General features: G+C 39.3%; 1 protein-coding gene across 4 annotated transcripts in view; it reads left to right on the top strand.

Annotated features, from left to right (window-relative positions):
* The window catches only part of vwa2 (von Willebrand factor A domain containing 2), a 71,576-nt gene extending 44,940 nt beyond the window's left edge, over window positions 1-26,636 (top strand). For all 4 annotated transcript variants that reach the window (XM_060842120.1, XM_060842121.1, XM_060842122.1 and 1 more), the window contains 5 exons: window positions 1,977-2,084; window positions 4,530-5,108; window positions 9,715-10,266; window positions 19,103-19,225; window positions 21,806-26,636. In XM_060842120.1, coding sequence (XP_060698103.1) covers window positions 1,977-2,084; window positions 4,530-5,108; window positions 9,715-10,266; window positions 19,103-19,225; window positions 21,806-21,942 — 1,499 coding nt within the window. In that variant the 3' untranslated portion in view covers window positions 21,943-26,636. The remainder of the gene's footprint in view (window positions 1-1,976; window positions 2,085-4,529; window positions 5,109-9,714; window positions 10,267-19,102; window positions 19,226-21,805) is intronic.
* Window positions 26,637-26,836: the final 200 nt, after the last annotated feature.

A 26,836-nucleotide genomic window follows, 5' to 3' on the forward strand; every position in this document is an offset into this window, starting at 1 on the left:
TTGACATAATAGATTATTCAGCATGGTCCCACAAGGCAGATTGATTTTTTTTAAAAAAGCCCAAGGGATCCAGGGTAGTATAAGAAGCTGGATACAAAGTTAGCTCAGTGGCAGGAAATAATGATGTGGAGGTGCCAGTGTTGGACTGGGGTGGACAAAGTCAGAAGTCACATGGCACCAGGTTATAGTCCAAACGATCTATTTGAGATCAAAGGCTTTTGGAGCAGTGCTCCATGTACAGGTGAAGTGAAGGGAAACACAAAGGCACAGAATTTACAATCAGAAAGATCAAAAGCCAGTATAAATGGTATGAGTGGAGGAAATAATGATTGTTGATGGGTGTTTTTGTAACTAGAAGGGTGTTTCCTGCAGTTTTGCAGCATTCAGTACTAGATTCCCCATTTTTTTGTGGTATATATTATCAGTTTGGATAAAATATAGAGCCAATATCAATAAGTTTACAGACAAAATGATATTTGACAGTGTAGCTGATAGTGAGGAGGATTGCCATAGACTGTAGGAAAATATCAATGGACTGGTCTGGCAGGCAGACATGACAAATGGAATTCAACTCAATGAAGTGTATGTGATGCATTTGGTGAGGTGAATCAAGGCAATCAAAGTAGATAATGTCACACTAATTCACACCTGATTCCATTTGCTGTGCATTTTCCCCAATTATGTTAAAAATCACACAGGTTTAATTGGAAGCATTAGCTTTCAGAGCGCTGTTCCTTCATCACAACCACCTGATGAAGGAGCAACACTCCAAAAGCTAGCGCTTCCAATTAAAACTTATTGGACTATAACCTGGTGTTGTATGATTTTTAACTTTGTATACCCCAGTCCAACACCGGCATCTCCAAATCAGGGATATTTCATTTCAGTGAAGTTATCAAATAAAATAACAATACTTTGCAAAATAGCAAGTTATGAGCTAGCCTCCTAGCATATTTAAATAACCATTTTCATGGATGCAAATGGAACAATTTAGCTTCATCAAACATACAAATGTTAAAAAGCTCCTGAGAGATTGCATGCCATGTTGAAAGCTATTAAACATCCAGTTTGTTAACATCAGATTTACACTAATCCACATTTTATTCCTCCTGCAATGCTCTTGCCCAATTATAAGCCTGATTAAATCCACCTGAAGCCTTTTTTAATCCTCCACACAATTCTCATTTCCACTGAGTTTTATATCAACTGCAAACTTGGGAACACTACAATTGGTCCCTATATCTAAATCCTAAGTAAATAGATTGTAAACAAACTTAGCTGTCACTTAGCTTTGAAATACCCAACCAGCCACAGCCTGACAACATGAGAATGCCCCATTTATTTGTACCCATTGCTTCTATCCAATTCTGAATTCATGTTAGTGTATTAACCCTAATCTAATGCACTTTAATTTTGTTTTCTAAACTCCTTTATGGGACTTTGTCAAAAGCCTTTTGAAAACCTAAATAAACCTCATCCACTGACTTTCCCTTATTGGCTCTCCAGTAATATCCTTTTTTAAAAAAAACAACTCTATTAGGTTTGTCAAACATGATCTACCGTTCATAAAATATTGTTTCTGTCTATCAGATAATTATTCTCTAAATCATCCTTTACAATAGATTCCAGTATCTTCCCAACTATTGATGTCAGGTTAATAAGCATGTAGTTCCCTATTTTGCCTCTCCTGTCCACTTTTCTTCAATAGGAGGGTGACTTTTGCAAACTTCCAAACTGTAGATGCCAATGTAGAATTAATAGAATTTCGAAAGGTAATCACCAATTCATGCAGGATATAAAGAAATGCTATGGACATATTATTTGTGATATCTTATAATCTTACTAGCTTGCACAGTTAGTTGTTGTGGCTCTGTATCAACTATTTCTAAGATGCTCTTTTAGAGATGTTTGTTTATTGTTGGTAATGGATAGTAACAGTGAAGATCTTAACAATGTTTACCTAAAACCCTCAATAGATCCCTGTGATTCACAGCCCTGTCAATTTGGAGGCACATGTATCGCTGAAGACTTTGAAAAGTACCACTGTGTGTGCCCCACAGCATTTGGAGGAGATGCTACTTGTGGTAAATACTTAGACATTTTCATTACTTAGATACTTTCATTAAATATGTGCATAGATGTCTTCATGCAGTCCACTTGCTCTTTCTTTTGCTTAAATTGTCCTTCATTCAGCATTGTGGATATTTAGTGCATCATACAAATTTGTTTTACATAAATGCTCAGTCAATTCATCATTGTGTGAACAACTGGCTGAATGCTGTTAGTTGCATACATAGTTTGCTACCTGGAGCCTATACTTTGGACAAGATTTATGTACTAAAGTTGATAGATTGAGAATAGTACGTTGGAATTACTGTAATTGTATTCAGTGAGAATGATTAAACTGCAATAGAATTTAAGCATTTCTGAGACTGAACTGGATGTCTGATAGTGTGTTGCTGGAAAAGGACAGCAGGTCAGGCAGCATCCAAGGAGCAGGAGAATGGACGTTTTGGGCCAGAGCCTTTCATCAGGAATGGTGACTGCTGCTCTTCGGATGCTGCCTGACCTGCTGTGCTTTTCCAGCACCACACTCTCGACTCTGATCTCCAGCATCTGCAGACCTTGCTTTCTCTAGGATGTCTGACACTCCTGTTCTTATCTGTCAGCTAGGGGTTCCTGACTGGATCTGATTAACAGCCCCATGAGGTTTACCTTGCTGACTTTGTTGCTATCACCATATCCACCTCAGAGAAGGATAGGTGCCTGTCCTCTTAATCATGGAATGATGCCAGGCTTGTAAGGCCTATATTGTTGCAATGCAATTGGCAATCAATATTTGTCTTTGACTAGTAGCAAAAGTGATTGCAGATGTAATACAAAGTTCAGTAGATTATTCACTTTTTTTTTATTCATGGGATGTGGGTGTTGCTGACTGGGCCAACATTGATTGACTATTCCTAGTTGACCCTGAGAAGGCGATGAACTGCTTTGGTGAATCACTGCAGTCCATTAGATGTAGGAAGCCCCACAATGCCTTTAGGGAAGGAGTTCCAGGATTTTGTGTTTCACTGACAATGAGGAAACTCCTGAACCTTAAAATTTCAGAACATAGCATTTGACTGGTGCCATAGTTTACTTTTTCTGACTGTTGTATGCTGTGAGGGACCTGTCAGAGTGAAAGTATGGCTCCACATTTCTGAAAGAGCCCTAGTCAGAATCTCTTGTCAGAAATGTGGAACAAAAGGAACAGAATGGCAACATGTGTAAGATTATCACTCTTTGAAAATCCAGCCCAATTATCCTAAATTTAAGATGGATTCTTTTATCAGGAGCAGTGGTACAACTCATCGCCATTCCCAGTATTCTACTAAGCTGCTGCATTAGCGACTATAGTTAACATAGAGAGGAGCTGGTCATGAGATTATCATTAGTACTGCAAAAGATTTAGCATAGCATCAGCAGGAAATGTCCATGAGTGATTATTTTCTGATTTCTATTCCAGTGTTGTTCATACCTGAATTTTCATCATGCAGTACCAGCGGATGATGGCAGAAAACTGCCCCTATTGTATTTTTCAGTTTAGTAATAGACTGTGCACTATTGACTGTCACTAGACCAACTAGTTTCCTTTATAGTTTAGCAAAATCCTTAGCCAGGTCTGATCTTTATCTATTAAATACGATATTCTTCTTTGCAAACTAGCTTGATGTTTTATCATTTGTGTTTACCAATTATAAATGAGAATACAGATTTACTAACTGCATCTGGTTGACCAGCACCTGATTGTCTTATCTGCTTATCAGCCATTATCTAACTGCACTATGCCTGTATGTCTGCTGTCTGATTGCTTTTCAACGTTTGGTCTGATACCATTATTTTAAACAGTCATAGGAGTTTTGTTGGTTTGAAAGCAATCACATTAAGGATTTAGGAAAAAATGCAAAGTTATGATGTTTTGCCTATTTAGCTATCAATCCTTTCCTTACTGATTCTTTTGAATAAAAAAAATGCACACTTCAATTCACAAAATATTCTGAACAATTACACAGGCTAAATATTACAGCGTAATGCATAAGACTGCAGTGTAGTCAATAATGTGATGTTTAACCTCAGCAATTTTCATGCAGGACCCTGAAGAAATCTTTCACAATCCTACTCTAACTGCTGAGAGTTTGATGAATATTAGAATGTCCTGTTATGGAAAGATTAAATTGGACACATATGCAACATTCTGACAATTTCACTTTAACCATATAAAACCATCATAGAATATAATATTCTGGAGTACCACCTGATAAGGATGGCAATTTGTTGTTGGACAATTCATGGATGCAATATACAGAAGGCCCTCCAATCCATCAGGTCTATGCTAGCTCTCTGTATGGTAATCCAGCCCGACCTATTACTGTATTGCCATCATTCTGCAACTGTCTGAAAGTGTCTACGGTGTTAATGGAATGATTAAAGGTTTGTTCATATGATAACTTCATGTTAATGTATTTGAAATGTTTTGTTTATTTTAATAGCTCCACAGCAAGGTCTGGACTGCAATGCAGATCTTTTGTTACTTATCGATGGCTCTTCCAAAGTGACAGAAGAAGGATTTCTTCAGCACAAATCATTTGTGAAGCGATTTCTCCAAACTGTACTGACTGTAGATGGTCAAGTCAGTGTTGGAGTGGCACAATTCAGTGATGGTGTCCAGATGGAGTTGCCAGTGGGTCAGCACAGTGATGTATCAGATGTCGTTAAAATGATCGATTCAATACGTTTTAAAGGCGGCAGCACAAAGACTGGCAAAGCTCTGCATTACCTTACCCAGTTTGGATTCAAAACTAGCTCAGCACTTGCAAAAGTTCAGAAAGATCATCCCCGTGTTTTAGTTCTGCTAACTGACTCGAAAGCAGAAGATTCAGTTGCTGAATCAGCCAAAAATGCGAGTGAACGCAAGGTCTTCCTTCTTGCCATTGGCAGCCAGAGCCGTCAATCCGAACTGGTTGGAATTACAGGAGATCCACAGCGTACTATCACATATTCAAATCCACAGAGCCTCTTGAATAAGATTCCTGAACTGAACAAGAAAATCTGCAGCGTTGATAATCAAGGCATGGACACTTTCACAACTTGTTTTTCACTTTTACCTTTTCCTCAGATAACAACACAGTGTGATATTGTAAATGCGAGGTCTTGCACTTTGGCAAAAAGAATAAAAGCATAGACTACTTTCTAAATGATGAGAAAATTAGTAAAGCCAAAGTACAAAGGGATCTGGGAGTGCTAGTCGAGGATTCTCTAAAGGTAAACATACAGGTTGAGTCCGTGATTAAGAAAGCGAATGCAATATTGTCACTTATCTCAAGAGAGTTGGAATATAAAAGCAAAGATGTGCTACTGAGACTTTATAAAGCTCTGGTTAGGCTCCATTCAGAGTACTGTGTCCAGTTTTGGTCCCCACACCTCAGGAAGGACATACTGGCACTGGAATGTGTCCAGCGGAGATTCACACGGATGATCCCTGGAATTGTAGGTCTAACATATGAGGAACGGCTGAGGATCCTGGGATTGTATTCATTGGAGTTTAGAAGATTAAGGGGAAACTTAGTAGAGACGTACAAGATAATACGTGGCTTGGAAAGGGTGGACGCTAGGAAATTGTTTCCATTAGGCGAGGAGACTAGGACCCGTGGACACAGCCTTAGAATTAGAGGGGGTAAATTCAGAAAAGAAATGCGGAGACATTTCTGCAGCCAGAGAGTGGTGGGCTTGTGGAATTCATTGCCACAGGGTGCAGTGGAGGCCGGGACACTAAATGTCTTCAAGGCAGAGATTGATAGATTCTTGTTGTCTCGAGGAATTAAGGGCTATGGGGAGAACGCTGGTAAGTGGATTGAAATGCCCATCAGCCATGATTGAATGGCGGAGTGGACTCGATGGGCCAAATGGTCTTACTTCCACTCCTATGTTTTATGGTCTTATAGAATATGGATGCACAGATATAGTGTGCTATGAACTCTGTATGAAAATGCAGTCACACATAGTAAGTTACCTAGCTCCTCGAAGTTATTAGGTGAAAGTACCTTATATTGGAGGTAAGAGTTTGTGCACAGATGCAGAAGACCCGGTGTACACGGGAACCTCGATTATCCGAACTTGATGGGTGGGCAATATTTCGTTTGGATAATCGATTATTGGGTTAATTGATCAAATGCCTTTTCTCTGGGGCTTGGAGCTTTTAAAGTCTGCTCCCCTTTCAGGAGACTGTAGCAGCACACAGTGCATGAGCCCGCCCACAAGATGGCCCCCCTGCCCCCGTGCAACATGACCTTTGCCCCCAACACCGCCCCCAACCCCGTTTAACACCACTCCCAGCCGCCAACACCGGCCCACTGCCCTCAACCCTGTGCAACACTGCCGCCCCCACCCCTGCCCCCAACACCCCCTGATCCCCACCTTGTGCAACACTCCCCTGCCCGCCTCCAATCCCGTCCAAAACAGGCCACCACCCCCGACCCCATGTAACGCCGACACCCACCCCCAACACTGACCCCACTTCCCCAATCCCATGCAACACCGCCCCCTGCCCCCAACCCTGTGCAACACCGCCCCCTGCCCCCAACCCTGTGCAACACCGCCCCCTGCCCCAACCTCGTGCAACACTGCCCCCTGCCCCTATCCCCGTGCAACACTGCCCCTGCCCCTATCCCCGTGCAACACTGCCCCCGCCCCAACCTCGTGCAACACTGCCCCCTGCCCCTAACCCCGTGCAACACTGCCCTCTGCCCCTAACCCTGTGCAACACCGCCTCCACCCCCAACCCTGTGCAACACCGCCCCCACCCCCAACACTGACCCGCCCCCCCCGCTCCCATGCAACATCGCCTCTTGCCTGCAGTACCCCCACCCCAACCCCGTGCAACACTGTGCCCCTGCTCCTGACCTTATGCAACAGCCCCACCCCAACCCTGTCCAACACCGCCCCCATCCACTCCCCAACCCCGTAGACACTCGCCCCTCTCTGGAGCAGCTGGATTGGACACCAACAACCATACTGCTGCAGTTGTCTTTGTGAGCTAAGTCTCCAAATAGCGCACGCACACACATGCACGCATGCAGCCACAGCCACAAGCACACGTAGACACAGCCACACGCACAACTTTTTACTGCAACTTTTTTACAGGTTCTACCTTTGCCCTGTACAGGTCAAAGGTGGAGAGAGTATCTGGGGAACGGGAGTGAGGTTAGGGTACACCCCTTTGTATAACTCTAGGGCAAGTGTGGGGCGAGCGAGAGAGGGCAGGCAGACAGTCATTTGGAGACAGTGTCTGTTTAATCACTGTAAACAAAAGACACAAACATTGTTGGAAACATGTCTTTGATGTAATGTTTCCATCAGGACCTCGAGATCTCCTTCGGATAATCTGATTTTCAGATAATTGGTATTCGGATAATCAAGTTCCCTCTGTATATCTGGGTGCTATAAAGAGCTTTTTTGATGAAACCCAAAGAGCCAGGCTTCCACCTATCCTGTCAAGCAGGGAGTTATACAAGATGCAGGGGTAATAAGACAGGACTTAAAGGAAACGTGACAAGTCATAGCTTTTATTTAACACCACAGAGATAACTCTTTTCTATTTCACATTAAATAGGCTAACACACCATTTATTTAAAAATAAAAATGAAGATTTTCAAAATTACAATTCTCATCAAAACTTTAGGAATCTCTCAAACTCTGCATAATGAACATTTTTTGATTGGTATCTCACCTTGTCTCTATCAGGCAAAATATGCTTTCTGTCAGACAAAACATCCAATGCTTTGTCTCACCCACATTGTTGGAAAATGCCAGGAATGCACTTCACTGATTTTGTTGCAAACTCCAAACCGAATAGTCCAGCGATAATATTACAAACATCTTGAAGAAAGAACTAATTTGTTTTTACAATTGGGCTGAGGACTAAACTTACCTTCCAAACACTTCTAAAAAACTCATCCTTGACCCTACTACCAATGTTGAAAACCGATTCATCTCCAACAGTTTTTTTACACACTGAGGCCCTTTTACATGTCATTGGCTCCCAGCATTCCCTTAACTTGCTGCCTGAGTCCTCCAGTTTGCTTTTTGACCTCCTCATAGCATCAAAATAGCCCTGACCAAGGCCACTATAAAAAGATCTGCTTCAGTGTGATGTGTGTCCTAACTTCTCAGCTTCAGCAGTATTTGTGCATGTTTGTTCCTTGTTCTGCATTTGCCATTATAATCTGCTTTTACATGATTAAATTAAATATTTAACCTGCATTTTATTCATTCATATCCAACAAAAGGGCATCTCTTTACACTCCCATAACTCCCTGCTTGACAGGATAGGCAGAAGCTCTTTGGGTTTCATCAAAAAAAGCTCTTTAAAGCATCCAGACTTACAATGAGTCTTCTATGTCTGTGCACAAACTCTTGCCACCTCTGTCCTTTTCTTAATCTTGGTGACATCAACCATTGGCTGCACTCAGCTCTCAAATGGATCTCTTAATCCTTCAAACACTTTGGAACTGATTAAACATTGAGTCTGTATCCAACTTTGGTTAAATCACAGCTTCCTCCAGTTCAGCAATGGAAAAGGAAAGACACGGTGGCACAGTGGTTAGCACTGCTGCCTCACAGCACCAGAGACCTGGGTTCAATTCCCGACTCAGGCGACTGACTGTGTGGAGTTTGCACGTTCTCCCCGTGTCTGCGTGGGTTTCCTCCGGGTGCTCCGGTTTCCTCCCACAGTCACAAAGATGTGCGGGTCAGGTGAATTGGCCATGCTAAATTGCCCGTAGTGTTAGGTAAGGGTATGGGTGGGTTGCGCTTCGGCGGGTCGGTGTGGACTTGTTGGGCCGAAGGGCCTGTTTCCACACTGTAAGTCTAATCTAATCTATCATCTTCAGACCTCACTTAATTGCCACTAGTTCTTCTCCTTTCCCTTGGTACCATCTGAAGCAGTTAGTTTGCAGTCTTGGATTCCTGTCTGACCTGAGCTTATTTCCAGATGCCATGACAGAAACCTTCACCTTCTCAGCATTGGCCTCACTTCTGTCATTTAAAAACTGCAGCGTTGGTATATGCCATCAATATTTCCAAATTTTACTCCTCCAGTGTATCTCCCTAGCCAATACTATTCATAGCCATAACTTGTTGAAAACTCTCACATTTATCATCTCACCCATACCTCTATCTAGATCGATTATACCTATCCTTGGAAATATTTTAAGATTTCACCTCATTTTATCTCTGCCATGGATCTGTAATTCCTCTGACATTCTGTGCTTTCTACTTTCTTTCCACTCTTAGTGTGAGAGCCTTGAGATATTAGTGTCAAGCTGTCTGAAATTTATTCCCTAAGTGCTCACTCTTTTTTTAAAATCATTTTTGAAATCCATCATTTTGTCAAAGCCTTGAGTTAGATCTTCTTATCTTTCTGTTTTCTGGCCTGACGTTTGCTTTCCTTCTGCCTAAGTGGAAAGTGCTATGAGATAGGTTTTTTTCAGATGAAAGATGTTGTAGAAAAGCTATTGTTGTTGCTGTCCAAATCCATACAAGTAGAAACCTATACGAATTCTCTCCAATGCATTCACTTCCATCTTGTTTCCTTTTCCCTTTGGAATGGGAACATCATTGGAAACTGATACCTTAGAGGAATTTCTAATTCTGTATTTATTTCTCTCCACTGTGCAGGATGCTTATCCCAGCCTCTAGACCTGGTCTTTGCTTTGGATGCATCTGCTGGAGTTGGAAAGGACAATTTTGATAAGGTGAAAGATTATGTGAAGAGCATCATCACACAGTTTGAGATTAATCGTGACATTACCCAAGTTGGCCTTGTAATTTATGGCAGCAGACCTAGGACAATATTTGGCCTCGATGCTTCTGATTCAGGTACAAATCTCCAGAAGGCAATTAGCTTGGCCCCTTACCTGGGTGGAACTGCCTCCACTGGCAGTGTTCTCCTTCACATTTATGATGATGTCTTGAGCATCCGACAAGGAGCACGACCTGGTGTGAACAAAGTGGCTGTCGTGCTGACAGATGGGGCGAGTACAGATGATGCAGCCGTACCTGCCCAGACCCTGAGGAATAATGGTATCACAGTCTTCACTGTAGGAATCGGTGATGCACAGAAGGAATCACTGGGGAAGATCGCTGGTTCTGCGTCTCACATGATAATGGTACCGTCCTATGAAGATTTGAAATATTTTGAAGATACTATTGTCCACAGATTATGTGAAGGTAATTGCGCAAATCCTTTTGAAAGCATTTGCAATGTATTTTTCCTTGCTCCACATATCAAATTAATGATTATTATTCTTTATCTGATTCAGAACTGACAAGTGACAGGTTTAATTTAAAATAAAGTGAGTCCAACCCGTGATGGTGAATAGTTGCAGAAGATTCTCAACTTGGTCTTATTGTGAATGGAAATGATGTATTGGTACAGGTGGGACGTTCAGCTCAGTTGGTTGGGTGGCTGGTTTGCAATGCAAAACGACAATAACAGAATGGGTTCAATTCCAGCACTGGATGAGGTTACCATCTTCTTTCTTAACTTCATCCCTTCCCGAAGGTATGGTGACCTTCTGGCACCAGTCATCTCTCTTTAATGAAATCTTCTGGAATTATGGTGACTTTGCCTTTTTATGTTACTGTTACAATTAACCTCATGGTATCTGCAGTTAAAGGGGTGAAATATTGAGTCACAATCCAACAATTCTTTTTGCAAATATTCATAACTGGACAAAATATTGACAGAGTAATAGGTTAGGTTTTGATGCCTTTCCCCCACCCCATCAGTTAAATTGCTGACTTCACTGCAGTGTATGAATGAATAATGGTCAGTGAAGGAAGTATTGGAGTTCACCGACACCCATGGCAACAATCTCCAGTAAAATCTCAATGGCTTCAGTAGGAGAATGGAAGAGAATTCACAGTAGTGAATATACTTTACAGGAAACCATTGGGATAGACAGCTTGGAGGTGATTTTCACTAGGAGTGTAAGTTTTAACCTGTAGTCTCCAGGAAACTACAAGTGTATTGAGTAAACAGGTCTTTGAGCGTGCAGTTGGGAATTATAAAACAAATGAGTCATACTTTGCCTTATTTGTGGCTTTACAAGTAGAATGGTAACTCTTTCAGTCTAAAACCAGTTTTAAAAAAATTAAAGTTTGAGATAATTTTTTTTTCATTTTTTTTCACCATACTTTTCAATTTTTGTTTTTATGCTTTTATTCTTCTGTTACTCAAAGTAGGACACTTAATTTTAATTCAACTTCAAAAAATTATCTGATTTTTTTTCAACTTGTCTGTTTTTTTTATCCATTTACTGCCAGCATTTTTGTGTCACTATCATCTGCATATCCTTCCTCAGTGCCAACCTTTCTCTCCTTACATTTTCATTTTTAAGTGTTGGGCATTTGCAGTCTGCCTAACCCAGTGGCACTTTGGGCCTTTTGCCTTGTAATGGTGTCAGAAAATACAGAAATCCTCAGTGGATAGGATAATATTAGGCTTTAAGAAACTCAAAGCTAAAGAAATCAGAGACGCACAGCCACCCAAATGTCAACACTGAAAAGAGAGAATTTGTCATCAAGACAACATATAAATTCCATAGACCATTTCCCCTAAAACCACATCAGTGCACAATCAAGAGCAAGCACAAAGAGAGAGAGTAGCAGATGAAGATGTAACAGCGATCCATCTTGCTGAACAAAGAGACAAATTGGGGAATGGGAAATAGACATAGATGAGCCATATTTAGTAAATGGTGCAGACGAAAATCATGCAATAAGTTAACTCAACATGCTTAACTGCATCACTAATCAGTAATAATTACCAAGAAGAAAAACAGAATTACAGATGCCAGAGATCTGAAGCAAAAACAGAAATTGCTGAAGAAGCTTCAGAACCTTCAGAAAGATCACCAGTTAACTCTGCTTTCTATCCAGAGATGCTGCCAGACCTGCTGAGTTTCTCCAGCAATTTCTGGTTTTGCTTAAGTACTGAGGGCTTCATGTATCTTCAGTAATGCCACCTATGAAAACTATAAGCTTCTATAACTGTCTCCAGCTCCACAACTTACCAAGAGCTCTGAGTTTCCACAAGTTTGAGCTGTCATGTATTCCCTTTATCCCCCCATTTTCTTTTAGCTATCCAGGCTCAAAGTTCTGAAATAACGGTCTGAGGCTTCACCACCTCCTTTTAAACTTACCAATTCTAACCAAGTTTTCAATTTGTCAATTTTTGTTTAACAGTATAGCACCATGGATGTTTTTTTGTCACAAAAGGCATTAAATAAATATGAGTTATTGTTGTGAACATATCATGTTACAGGTTGTAAAGAGCTGCTGGATGTCATGATTCAATAATTATAATCTGAATATATGTAAAAGAGCGTTATGGGTTCGTGAGAAGGGGTGGAGGCTAGATATCCTCAAAGCAAATAATAATATTATTTACTCCATTGAAAATACAACAGCTTGAAATGATAAGACTACAGAGGTCCAGTCTGGCATTTATTTTCAAGATTGGAAACTGGATCATATATTTGGGCTTTCTAAAACAGGAACAAGTTTGATTTATTTCAATGCAAATCACTTTTTTTGTGACGCTCCTTACAAATGAACATTTGAGAACGGATAAGAAAGGTTCATCTCGGCATGGAATAACTTCCATATAATATTTCAAATTCCACCTTCCTCACCCTGTATCTGTGCAGTTTCCTGGGGTAAGCTAAAAAAAATCAAAGGGAAGAACTCTACTCAATTTTGGGAAAAGAAACAAGATGTTCCTTTCTGAGCTGCAAAGTGGATTAAGTTCACTCCAGGAGATTAGCAGCCTCTCACATTCATCATCCCCGGTCCACTTTCTTTTAACATTTAACTGTGCATGCCAGCTCCCTTTTGAATATTTGCAATAAGTCCACACACACTGAGCACTTACTTGCGACGTTAACTGCACTCTATGAAAAGTTCCACCTAACGTTAACTTGGCTTGGTGCCACCTTTGGACAGAGTCTAAATGGATAGGAAAGGATGAGACAATCGCACTCCACCACATTATAACATCAGCTAATATAAACACACTGATCTTGCGTTTACAATTTATCATATTAAAGAGTATTCTTTAATATATTAAGTTTCAGCTAAGTAAATATAAACCAGCCACAATACTAACAAAAGAGATTGCAAGTAAGTTAATTAATATACTGTAAACACAAATATAGAAAATAATAGGTGCAGTGTAATTATGTAAGTTATAATGTAGTACAGATGGAAACTTGTGAAATTTGATTAAAGTTCTGCTAAAATACATTGTTGAAGAAAGAGAGTACCAGTCAGTTCCATTGCGTTCTCACATTGACCTGCTACCTTTCATGTGTTCTACGGATAATTAAACTAATCATTTCAAAGCACTGCATCTCACAGAGAAAAAAATAATCAAGATCTGTTTCTCTTCTCTACATCTATTAGAAATTACCGTGAAAATTTTCCTGGGATCAACTGTAATTTACTTTTTAGCTTTGATCAATTAGAATGTCAAGCTTGATTAAGAAATCCTGTCTAAAAAAAAGTGTTTGAAAAACTAAGCTGTGAAACCTACCTGCCCTTTTAAGACTGTTTATTGTTTATTCATTTTGTCTCACTTTAGTCTGGAGGTCCCATGTGAATAAAGTATACAATGATTTCTTTCAAAGATGAGCTTTGATAGCTTATTTTCGTTAAAAGGGTTCTTATCAGAACTTAGATTAAGGTCTCCTCAAGAGAGATTTTAATTGAGCATGTTACGTTTTTGATAATTGACAGCATTGCTTAAGTATGAAAAGTGCTCAATTGATTATAAAATGCTTTACATAATCCACCAAGCAGGAAAGGTTCTACATAAATGCATGTCTTTCTGATTTGGCTAGACATGGGAAGTTTGAGGTTTATTTTCACCTGCCAACTCATGCATTTAGATAGCATCTGATAGTTGAAATTGAAAACAAAGGCAGCACTGGCCATCTAAGATTTGTATGGAAACATCCTTTGAGCCAAGTATCATCTGAACTTGGAAAATAAATTCTACAGCTCCCACTGGGGAGTCCCATTATGAATGAGAGTGGAATTTTGCTAAGATAAACTACAGTTTAGGCATCTAGACAGCATACTGACTGCTTAAAAAACTTTACAACATTTGTAAAAGGACAGGCTTCCTCAGCATATGCACACACTCACATTCCTTCAAATCCTGTGCTGTCACTGACCTCAGGATAATACCACTTGCCTGAGCCCAACACTTGGTCCACAAACCAAAATTCAGAAGGAATGTCTTTCGACACACGTATCTTCTGATTTATGCAGCACTAGCATAGATTATCCATGGAGTCAGACGCACTCACAAACAAAAACACAAATTGCTTGAAAAGCCCAGCACGTCTGGCAGCAGCCGTGGAGAGAAATCTTAATTAACGTTTCAGGTGCAGTAACCCTTTCTCAGAACCAAAACTTTAACTCTGATTTCTTTCCACAGATGCTTCCAGACCTGCTGAGCTTTTCCATCAATTTGTGTTTTGGTTTCTAATTTACAGCATCCCCAGTTCTTTTGGTTTTCATTGAGTCTGACACATACTCTGTTGCCTATCATCTGAGACATGTGAGATGGTGATGGGGAGATTGCAATGTGATTGTGACAGCATGGTGTACCTGTTTTCTATCTTACTGTCCCCATGTCCATTGAAAAATCATGTTTGTAATGTTATGCTGTAGATAACAAAGAAACTGTCAGATCATGTTATAGTTAATAACCAAACTGTCTAAGTCAGATCACATCAGTAATAGGGTTCATTTCTGTGGTAAAAGGAAGTCAGTGTTTGAGTTGGATGAAACAGAATCTTTCATACAGGACAAATCCTACAATAAATGCCTTGATTCAGTCAATCTGAGATGCATCACATACTTCCTATCTCCCCCACCCCGCACTATCTTCGTAATTGGGCACAATTTCATGGAAGGGAGACACTGTCAAAATGCTTCAGGCAGGTTGTGTAAATTGACTTGTGTAAAAGGTAAGATAATGGCTATTGAGCTGGAAGGTTTGGATGCCTGCAACACGAAGCAAAAACTTTCACACAATTCATAATGTGATTAAATCTGACATTGAGACGTGAACACGATGTCTGCAGCTGTAAATGGGGCTAATCCACTCACTGGGCGTGGAAAGGTTTGTGGGTTTCCATCATCTATAATTCAAATGAACACTACCTACACCCACCAAATCTGAGTATTCCACATAATGTCAACCTGGAATTGAGGCTTGAGCTCCAATTCCCACTCATTGGGAGCCTCTGGAGCAGCATTGCATCCCAAAACCTGTATTCCAGATTCTGGAATATGACCAGTGAGACAAAGAATTACTTGAGTGTGAGGTTATGTGGCAAAGTGTGTCTAGATGGAAAGTAATGACCTACATGGGATCAGTTGTTCTATCATGTTAACTTATCCTGTGCGACTTTAAGCCATGAGTTGCATTTTGATCTCTTTCACTTATTTATTTATAATGATTCTGTAATAACATAGTGTATGACGGCATAGCAGTGTTCAAAAATTATTTGATTTATATGAATCTACCTCTTTGATCTGTCTTTGCAACAAAGCTAAATGAAGCACCTCTGTTTGTACTTCAGTAAGTACTCATTTGTACTTCAAAATGTTGGGTTTGTATTTGAAATTTGAGCATTTACTAAATGAAATGACAAGAATATACAACCCACATTATTAAAGAGAACTTAGCCTGATTAAGATCTACACACACGTTACCGTCCTCTCTTAAGTATTCAGAATTATATAGCTTAATGTTGTAGAACTCCAAAGCTTCTAATGTTGTGATTGAATTGTGAGAACAATACTATTCATCTTCTGCAGTTTGGAATAATATTTAATTGTAGTCCTATATTCCTTGTTTTTGTTACTTGAAAGCTAAGACAGTTTTATAGAAGATCTTTGAAGACATTGGATGAGAAATTAGGTGCAATAATACCATTTATTTTGACACTACAAATGTCCTTCAAGATCTAAAACTGCATCATTGTACATGGGGCACATTTGTCTTGGTGTTGATTTAGTGCTGGCATTAGTATGTGTGGTGAACATTTGTTGGAAGCATACAGAGATCATAACATTATTGATGATGAATGATTATTGCAGCACTTCCTTTTACTCTTCGCAATATTCAGCAACAAGTAAGACAGTAACCAGCCTTCATGAATGAACTGTTAATGATTTAGTTGCTGGTTAGCATCTTCTGGCTATTACAACAATTCATCAAGGACTCATCGCTTATTATAATTGCTTAGTGTTGACAAATTATACAGGGGCTGAAATGACAGAGACTAAAGGAATTTATTGCTGACCTCTAGGCTTCTACACAAAGCAGTTGCTCCCAGATATGGTGCAATAGCAGACCTTCTTTTGGAAGCAAGAATATTGAGAGAATGAACAAAGGCTAAACTGTTGGGAGAGGGAGGAAGAGGATGTAGTGAAGAGGTTGTAACAGGAATCCACATCCGCCCAAAATGTTGAGAGATTGATTCTCCTGCATCAGGAGGAAACAGTAGCACAGTTGAGATGTCACTGGCGGAGTAATCCAGAACCCTAGGCTAATGTTCTGAGGATGTGGCTTCAAATCCCACCATGGCAGTGAAAGAAAACTTTGGAATTTACAGCTGCTCTGATGTCAATTGTGTAACTGCTGCTAACAGGCATAAAAAAAACCCCATCTGGTTCACTAATATCTTTGAGGAAAGAATATCTGTCATTCTTCCCTGGTCTGATTCCAGATCCATACCAATGTGGTTTACTCTTAAACAGCTTTCGGAAATGGTTGAGCAAGCCTCTTAGTTTATGGCCAACAACTATTAGCCTTGGCCTCTGGTGAAAGAATAAAGAAAAAAAAGATACAAAATTTGTAAGCCCAACTTCCAAGCATTAACAGCACTGTGCCTATCAGTCTTTCAATAACAGACCAGCACTGTGTCCACTTGCAAAATACTACGGCAAAATATTCTAAAAATGATTAAACATGCAAAAGTTGACCAAATTACTTTTATGATTAATTCAACTACTCCACAAGTCATGGTATAAAATAAAATTTCTTAGCCTTTAAAAGATTATCAGCTTTTAAAATAAAAGAATCCATCAGCAAAGTTTCTTAATGAGTATAATTATTGTTTTATTACAAAACAAAATGTTATCCCTCTAAATATCCCCAACACGCGCACACACACTCTCTCTTTCTCTTTCTCTTTCTCTCTCGCACAAATTCACTCACTCATTCTTCATGAAAAGAGAAGAAAAGGATTTCTTTGCAGAGGTTAACTTTCTGAAAAAATACTTTGGAAAATAGGTTATTCTTGAGGGCAAAAAGGATGAAGTGTAGATCTGATAGTCTTGCATGTGTGATCAAATCACTAAACAAACACAATTTTCCCTGGAGTATTTCTAACAGTTTGTTCAGGAAATGCAATATTCAGAAATTCATTCAGTCATTCTTCCAGAAGAACAATTACTTTCTACTCTGAAGTCGACAGAAAGATTCTTCTCTCAGAAATGAGAGAGTCCAGTTTGGCAGGTCCTTCCTTGCAGGCTCCTTGACACTAACTGAAGACCAGCTACCAAACATTTCATGCACTCAATGTTCCCACAGCCCTACTAGGATCTACATCAAAGCAAGCAGTTATGTCCCGTGACTTCAGTGAAGCCTTGCTTTCAAAAAAAGTCTCTAATAACCACAAGATTTTTTCACAATTTCTTTTAAATAAACCACTCCAGTTATTTACAAACAACTTCAAATCAATCAATCTTTCAACAAACCTTGAAAACGTAAATCTCCCAGGGAACATTAAATGTGAAATGTCTTCCATACAGCAGCATTCTGCATTCCTTTAGTGCTCTCTGGATGTCTTTGTCTGACCTACTGCTCCCAGGCAGTATCATGCCTCTGGTTACAGCATGGATGGTGGAAGGCTGCTGATAATGCAGTGGAGGCAACTTGAGACAATCTTGGATAAACAATTTCAAGCAACTCAAGACCCAGGTCAACATGTATGGCAGCAGGCTGGGCTAGTTCACTGACAGGCAACAGTAAGGGTAATGGATACAGTGGAAGTCATATGTGACCCATCCCTCCAGAAAATTGACACCACATTGCCCTAGCTGCTTCCCTCCTACATATGGCTGGTGTCTTACCACATGTCCCTCACTGATGTTTTCCACAATTCGCAAAACTGAATGTAAAGATCATTCAAATAAGCAACGGGCAACAGAAAGTTGCTGTCTGCCTGTATGACAAGCACTGGGTGCAGGTTTAGCACACATTGCATTCCCCACATCCATTTTTGGCGATGATTAAATTTGTCCCACAACAGGTTGTCTCCGGATGTACTAATGTAATTAGGAAATAGAAATTGAAATGTTCCTCTGTGGATTCTATTTCTTGAATTAATAAGTGGTCTGACATCACCACACACTATGGACATTTCCTGCTGCATGCCCACTTTTCAATATCCCAAGCAAGAGATTTGCCTCTTTCTAGTCCATTTACAATCCTATTTCTTACTTTGAATCTAGTTTGCCCTTTTCTTTAGCAAAAAGCATTCACATCTCAATTAGGAAAAGCTAACACTTCAAAATCTGCAATTTAACATTTATAAAACAGCAGTAACCAAAGATTGACTTTGTTTTATTACAATGCAGGACCAAATCACACTGCATTGTATGAAGGTCTGTGCTTAGGCCTAAGGGTTTTTATTTGGCTAAGTCCCTAGATTTTAGTTGACCTATATAGTCTGTGTAGCAACCATTATGATTGACAGCGGAAAAGATCAGTCTAACATAACCTCCCTATGCTTCAACTGCCACTCCATCATCTCTTGTGTTGAATGAAAAGACTAAAAAAAAGTTTATTTCAAGTCCTAGTGAACCACAAAGAATAAAATGTAGTACTTATGTTTCAGGAAATGAGTGATTATGTTAAGGACCACGTTAATGGATGATATTCCTTTTTTTTAACAAATCTCCGGCATTGTCTCAACAGTGGCCAAGGTACCAATTAATCTGTGCAAACCCAATCCATGTATGCATGATGGAGAGTGCATACTGCACAATGCAAGTTATCGTTGTGAGTGCAAAAGTTGGGAGGGAGTCCATTGTGAACACAGTATGTATTTTCAGTTTTTTGTAGTTATATGTAGTTTCTTTGTTTGAAAGTTAATGTCAGTGAGCCAAACTATTTTTTAATCATTACCATGCCAGTCATACCTCTTCACCTTGGATAAGGTTGAGGTGAAGCCTTGTTTCTTCCCTGCTTCCTTCAGCACCAACCACCATCTTCAAAGGTGGGATTGTCTTTTATAAATACTCAATCTGGTCTGTTGATATTATCTGTGGCATTGTGAACACCTAGCACAACAACTCTATAGATAAAGCATTAAGAATGTACAAACCTTTATAGAGCATGGAGTCAATGGGAACAAATCATTGCACCATGGCCCTCCTTGATTGGCAAAACTGTACCACATTTGTACTGTAACTTGTGGAGGGATCAGAACCAGTCATACTAAACTGAAACTGGCTCTGCAGTACAAAAATGAATAAAGACACACTTGTATTTGATCCTCAGTTCTAATTCATGAGGATATAGTCTATAGAGGTTAAGCCCTCACATGATTTCTTTTATATATATTATGATTCAGATTATTTTTAAGTTAAGGTTTTACAGTGAATGCTATGTAGTGATTTATAAAAAAAAACTTATAAACAGGATTATAATTTTGTTGCACATATGACACAGATGAAAGCTTATTCTCGAATTTTCTTTAAACTTTCATCTGTAGTTATTTTTAGCATTAGCTTTCAGCCCTAATTTTAGATCCACTTTGGATTATCATTGGAATATTCATGCAGTTAACTCACTAATTCTTCCACTTTAAACTTATTTTCTTCGGGTTGTTTGATGTCACGTTCATTTCCTCATTGAGAACCAGAACAAGGTCCGTATCCATCTTATCAAGGCACAAGACAGTGTCACAAGTTTGGAATTTCCAGATTGTCTGGCTAAGCTTTTGCTGTTTTTCCTATCCTATCTTCCTTTCGCACTTATAGTACACTGCATCATGTTGCATCCATGCCTTGTGTTACCTCCCCTTGCATTTTCGTGCATTGGCTCCTCACACAGGGATGCCAGGCTCATGTTACTACTGTCTTCCCATGTCATGTAGTGCAGAAAGCCAGGAAGCTTGCCGCAAACATCAGCGGGTGTCGGGCCTGTCTAGACTTTTGCGTTCTTGTGAGTTGCTGCACTTGCAAATTGTCCATACCTTGTGTAGGAGAAAGTGAGGACTGCAGATGCTGGAGACAAGAGTTGAAAAATGTGGTGCTGGAAAAACACAGCAGGCCAGGCAGCGTCTGAGGAGCAGGAGAATCGATGTTTCGTTTCCTGAAGAAGGGCTTAAGCCCGAAACATCGATTCTCCTGCTCCTCGAATGCTGCCCGGCCTGCTGTGTTTTTCCAGCACCACATTTTTCATACCCTGTGTAACCAAGTAAGTCTTAATACCTGAAATCCATTAACCCTTGGGGTCTCTCAGCAAAGAAAGAAAAGGTGCAAGAGTTCTGTGATTCTAAACATATAAAAAATCTATATAATAAACAACAACATTTGGGGCTTATCCCACCCTCCTAGTGGGAAAATTGTTCATAGGAATCAAGAAACCAAGTGTACAGACCTGTGATTGCCACATCCCCAAAAACTGCTTCTTTGTACTATCTTTTATTCTCAAAAGCAGTATTGCTCTGTGGAAAATTGTACAATTTTTATGGATAAAAAATAATCTGGTTTTGATTCAATGCCTTTTATGTGTACCAAATGACCACATGTATATGCAGCACGTAGGAAGGCTGGAGTGTCTATGCCAGCTCTTTGCTGCAGCAAGTTCAATACAATAAAAGCTGTTCACACCCCCGCTATCCTTTTCAAATATTTCTCCACTTTTCTTAAAAGCTGCAGTTGTCTGCTGCAGACAGTCCTGGTGACAAAATGGTCTGTGATCATGTCATATTGATGATCCATCAACACTAAATCCCCAATTTAAAGAACATTCCATTTCTTCAAAGTAAAGTACATTAAATCTCTGATTCTTCATCTCTGTCTTGCCATTTTCATATCTATTATCATTCTTGGTGTCAACCTGGTGAGTTTACAATACTGCACCTTCTATGGTTTTAATGTTATTTCTATATTAAATGTCATTTTTTCTAATTTTTATATTTAAAAAAAATACATTCCTTGCTTCTTCTATATTGTATCTTTTACGATCTCATAATTTTTCTCTTAATCCCCGAAGTAATTTCTCACAGTTTCTTTCAGATAAGCTTCAGTTCCAATACCTTTATTCCACCTGTCATTCTTCTCCAATCTCAAGGTTGACCATGCTGAAATCTGCTATATTAGTTTGAAACCAGGACTCCATTCATTCCTTCCTTCAATGAACATTGGTCCTGTTTAATTGAACTGAAAGCTCTGTTTTGCACGACCTTATTCCAGAGAACTTTCAAATGGCATGTAAAACCTTGCCTCCTGCACTAGTCCTAAAGCCACATACTTAGCTTTGTTTAACCTTACAGCCCAAAGTTATATGCTAGAATATATATGGCAGAAGTTAAAGGATTGGGATCAAGGGAGACGGATGCAACCCAGATAAGTGTTAAACTCTTTTTATTGTATTCATAATCCAATCCAGAACCACGTGGCGATTTACCCAGGATACATCGGAAACGACGTCGCAGACAGAGGAAACAGCGGCGCTTAAACAGAAGAGGTAAAAGAAGGTCTCGTAAGAGACGCGGACACCGAAAGAACCAAGAACCATTACTTTAAGAGGAGTCGTCTAATCCTGATTTACATAAACTTCTTATTTCAAAGTGGGCTCATGAGTCCAAACACAAAAATATCAAAAGAATTGAGTTTCAAGGTTTTGTCAATCTTTTAAAGTAATGTGGATGCCACATTGCTCTTTTTCCAGTTTCACAGATAATGAATCAAAGTGTTTTCTTTTATTTAAAAATGTTTCATATGGTACCTACATTTCTCAAAGAACCATTGTTAGTGAACTATGTTTTGACTGTGCTATCAACTGTTTGCATAGGTTATCAGTCAAAGATCCTCCTAGTCTATGGAAGCTACAACATAATTGCAGAAAGCGTTCAATACCACATTGCATTTTCTGTACTTTGATTACACGGATCTTCACTCAGAAATATAGTCATAAGACTGTTGCACAGTTATATTGACTGGGTCTTATAAGCTATCAAACCAAAGAATTTGTTTTACTAGCAACCATCATAGAGATTTGTGATTCAAAGCTTAGAGTTGTGACATGTAGCGTATTTATCCTCCATCATGTGGTTCACCTCTTAAGAAGAGTTAGACATTTTCTGCCCTGCTGTATTAAATAAGCAGATTTACCACGAGTGATTTCCATGTCCAGTGATGTGTTAAATATATGAGAAAGAAATTAGTATGCAGGCTAATGTGGAGATCACTGAAGTAAATCTGACTAATTAACTGGATTGGTCGTGTCAATCAACTGATTGGCTTAGGCTTCATCACTAAAAGGAGTGAAACTGACTGAAAATTATTTTAGCCTATGCAGTTATGATATGTTTTAGGAGATTGGTTAAAATAGCGTGCATTTTTAAAAATAAGAAGGTGGACCTTGGTCTCTGTTTACCAATTTGAACTGAGTATACAATTAATTACAAAAATAGTTTATAATTAAATATATCTATCAATGGCACAAAATCTATGTAATTTTTGATCATTTATCCTCTTCTGGGGCAGTATTCCTTTTCCAGCAAAACCAATGACTTTAACTCAAGATTACTCTTTCTGAAGTGCTGACTTTCAGCAACTACAGCAACTTACATTTCTGGAATGGAATTGCAAAACACCGAAATTAGCCTAAATATGGCAGAGCCAAGTTTTTGAGCCATTGAGCTTTGATTTAAACAGCATACTTTGCATCTTTATGTGAAAATATTATTTTGTGTTAGAAACACTAGGATCTAGACATAATTGGAGCAAAGTCTTGCATTCTGACTTGAACTGCAGTCTGTATATCTCATTGTTTTCTCTATATATTTGTTGAAAATACCTGTAAGTCTCAAGCTTGAACTAGTGTTCATTTTATTTAACGACGCAACACTTGTTTATCCTGTAATAGATATTTATAATAGGCCTGAGTGAATTGCATTCTGAACTAGGATGACAGTACTACTTATCATTGCTATGTAATTATCATACAGACTGTTTATAATCGTTATTTGGAGACAAGCGTGTCATTTCTAGAACTACTTAGGAGTGTGCATGCCTGAAATCCCACTCCAATCGCTTGATGTCAGAAGTTATATCCTGGGCTGTTCCCTGTCTCTTTCTTGGCTGTATTTATACTTGTTTCAGGTCCCTTCTTGTCTTAGTCTCCTTGGTTTCCTTGCTACAAACCATCCTGTTCTTTATTTTGACTGGATTTTCATCAGTGTTGTAACATGAATAGCAAGACCTAGGGATACTGATTTCCAGGAGACTGCAGCACAAATGTTGCAATAATTTCAACTGCAAGTCATTCCTCCTCCACAGAATATACACCTTTTAATTTTATGAACCAGTTTTAGACATGAAGATAATTTTAAAAATCAGATGTCAGATCACTAGCGATTTCTATACAGTAACCGTGTGTGGGTGGCTGGGGGAAATCATTCACCTGCAGTACTTGCATTTAATTTACATGATCTCTCAAAGCAGCTTTCTTAAAATCTCATTGCTACATAGTGCTGACTTCGGTGGTGTTAAATAATAACAAGTAATAAAATGTATAAGTAATAAAAGCAGCACCAGGTGGCATGGTGGCTTAGTGGTTAGCACTGCTGCCTCACAGCACCAGGGTCCTGGGTTCAATTCCAGCCTCAGGTGACTGTGCAAACTCCACACAGACATTCTCCCTGTGTCTGTGTGGGTTTCCTCCGGGTGCTCTGGTTTTCTCCCACAATCCAAAGATGTGCAGGTGAGGTGAATCGGCCATGCTAAATTGCCCATTGTTTTCAGGGCTGTATAAGTTAAGAGTATTAGTCAGGGGTAAATATAGGGTAGGGTAATGGGTCTGGTTGGGTTACCTTTTGGATGGTTGGTGTGGACTTGCTGGGCCGAAGGGCCTGTTTCTACACTGTAGAGATTCTCTCTACTCTCCGAGTAAATGTAAAAACTGGACCATATTGTTTACAATGGGTATTCTTTAGATACTGAGCAAATCAGTATGTGATTGTTGTGCAACCTTCCGCACATGCAAAACATGTATTAGATTACTTAGTGTGGAAACAAGCCCTTCGGCCTAACAAGTCCATACCAACCCGCCGAAGCGTAACCCACCCAGATCCATTCCCCTACATTTACCCCTTCATCTAACACTACGGGCAATTTAGCATGGCCAATTCACCTAACCTGCACATTTTTGGACTGTGGGAGGAAACGGGAGCACCCGGAGGAAACCCACGCAGACACGGGGAGAATGTGCAAACTCCACACAGAGAGACGCCTGAGTATCTTTGCTGTTTTACCAGATGACCACTGCTAACACCTTGTGGTATTTGTCACCTCTACCAGTTTGTGGAACTGGGTAAGGGTTGTGTCAAGAGTTCACTTTCAATTGGATAGACAATTTCATTTAAAAGCAAAGCACTGTGAATGCTGGAGACCTGAAACACAACAAAGTGCTGGAGCATCTGTGGAGAGAGACACCGAGTCCGATATCACAACTTTCAGCCTCTGTTCCTCTAAATCAGTCTCTGTTTTAGGAAATAATTCTTGAGCTTATTTCTATATATTACTTGGTTTGATATTGTTATTTATCATTAAATACTGCCACAAACCAAAATCATTGGGGCAATTAAGGAGCATAGTGGAGTTGGTTAGAGCATAAATGTATTCTGGTGTACTGGTGTGATACTAAAAAAGCAAACCCAAAGTGATATTGCACCTCCACTGGGTGAAAGATGTAATTTTAACTGGACAAATTTATGTGGCAGTTTCTATTATATATGTAGGGAAATAATTTAGAATGGAAAATTCACACAGAATAGTGACATAAATGTGATAATAGGAAGTAAGGTTTTATATAGATTCATGGAGATGTACAGCATGGAAACAGACCCTTCGGTCCAACCTGTCCATACCGACCAGATATCCCAACCCAATCTAGTCCCACCTGCCAGCACCCGGCCCATATCCCTCCAAACCCTTCCTGTTCATATATCCATCCAAATGCCTCTTAAATGTTGCAATTGTACCAGCCTCCACCACATCCTCTGGCAGATCATTCCATACACGTCCCACCATCTGTGTGAAAAAGTTGCCCCTTAGGTCTCTTTTATATCTTTCCCCTCTCATCCTAAACATATGCCTTCTAGTTCTGGACTCCCCGACCCCAGGGAAAAGACTTTGTCTATCCTATCCATCCCCCTCATAATTTTGTAAACCTCTATACGGTCACCCCTCAGCCTCAGACGCTCCAGGGAAAACAGCCCCAGCCTGTTCAGCCTCTCCCTATAGCTCAAATCCTCCAACCTTGGCAACATCCTTGTAAATCGTTTCTGAACCCTTTTACGTTTCACAGAGTACGACCAATGCAATAGTTCCTCGTTTTAACTTAGAAATGACTAGTCTTTTAGTGTAATAAATACACTCACTTATTTAAACTTTGCACACAGTATAATAGACTATATCAGTCAGACAGGTCCGTATTAATTTTTCACACTAATCTAGCTGTTCTTCTCTTTAACTCTTTCAGTTAATAAAATTATTGGCCATAATTAAAAAGTAAACAATTTGCTCACTTTTCTCTTTTGATTTTTATTCTATTTCCTACTGTTAGCCTTCTCTTCTAATCCAGAGGAGGGAACACAATTTTCTATGGTCCTGTCAAAAGCTAATTTCATTGCTATTCTGCTCATCAGCTAGTAGGAGGTGACCAGCAATGATGACAGCACAGTATTTCCTTCCTCCCATGAAGTCAACAAGGTCAACTACCAAATGCAATGAGTAACACGGCTGAATTAAAATAGTGACCAAAATGGGGTTTAATTTCTACTTGGACCTGCAGTTCAAAGTTATTTGTCTTGCAGTTGGACAACTACTCAGATTTTTAATTTGAAACGTTAAAAATGAAGATACTACAAAACAATGAGCAAAGTTGAAGTTTTAAAATAGGAGTTATAAGTTTTAAAAAAAACTAACTACTGACTTGTGGATTTTCACAGCAAGACTTTAAATAAGCTACATTTAGTATAAAATGAGAATGCATTGTTATTAATTACAGTTCATTGTACTCTTAGAAAAATGATGTGATAGTATTTTATATATAAAATCTTGTATCCTCTTATGCACATGATGTTTACCCAATAGTGTTAGATATGCCGCATCAAGGATTTTAAAATAGTTTCTACTTTCATGAATTTCAGAATGAAATTAAGCAAACTTGTAATAAGTCTAAATGACACAATGGTGCTATATAATATTAGAAATTAATAAAATAAATTGGCCACCAAACTGCTCTAGAGTTTTGATTTTAGCACATTTTTGGTTATATTCATTTAACAAAGTAGGAGCAGATGTAGACCATTCCGCCCATCAAGTCTGCTCCACCATTCAATGAGATGATGGCTGATGTTTGACAATCTTCAGATTTCCTGCCTTTACTCCATAACCCTTGATTCCCTTACTA

This window comes from Hemiscyllium ocellatum, chromosome 22 (assembly GCF_020745735.1).
Source record: "Hemiscyllium ocellatum isolate sHemOce1 chromosome 22, sHemOce1.pat.X.cur, whole genome shotgun sequence".
Classification (NCBI taxonomy): domain Eukaryota; kingdom Metazoa; phylum Chordata; class Chondrichthyes; order Orectolobiformes; family Hemiscylliidae; genus Hemiscyllium; species Hemiscyllium ocellatum.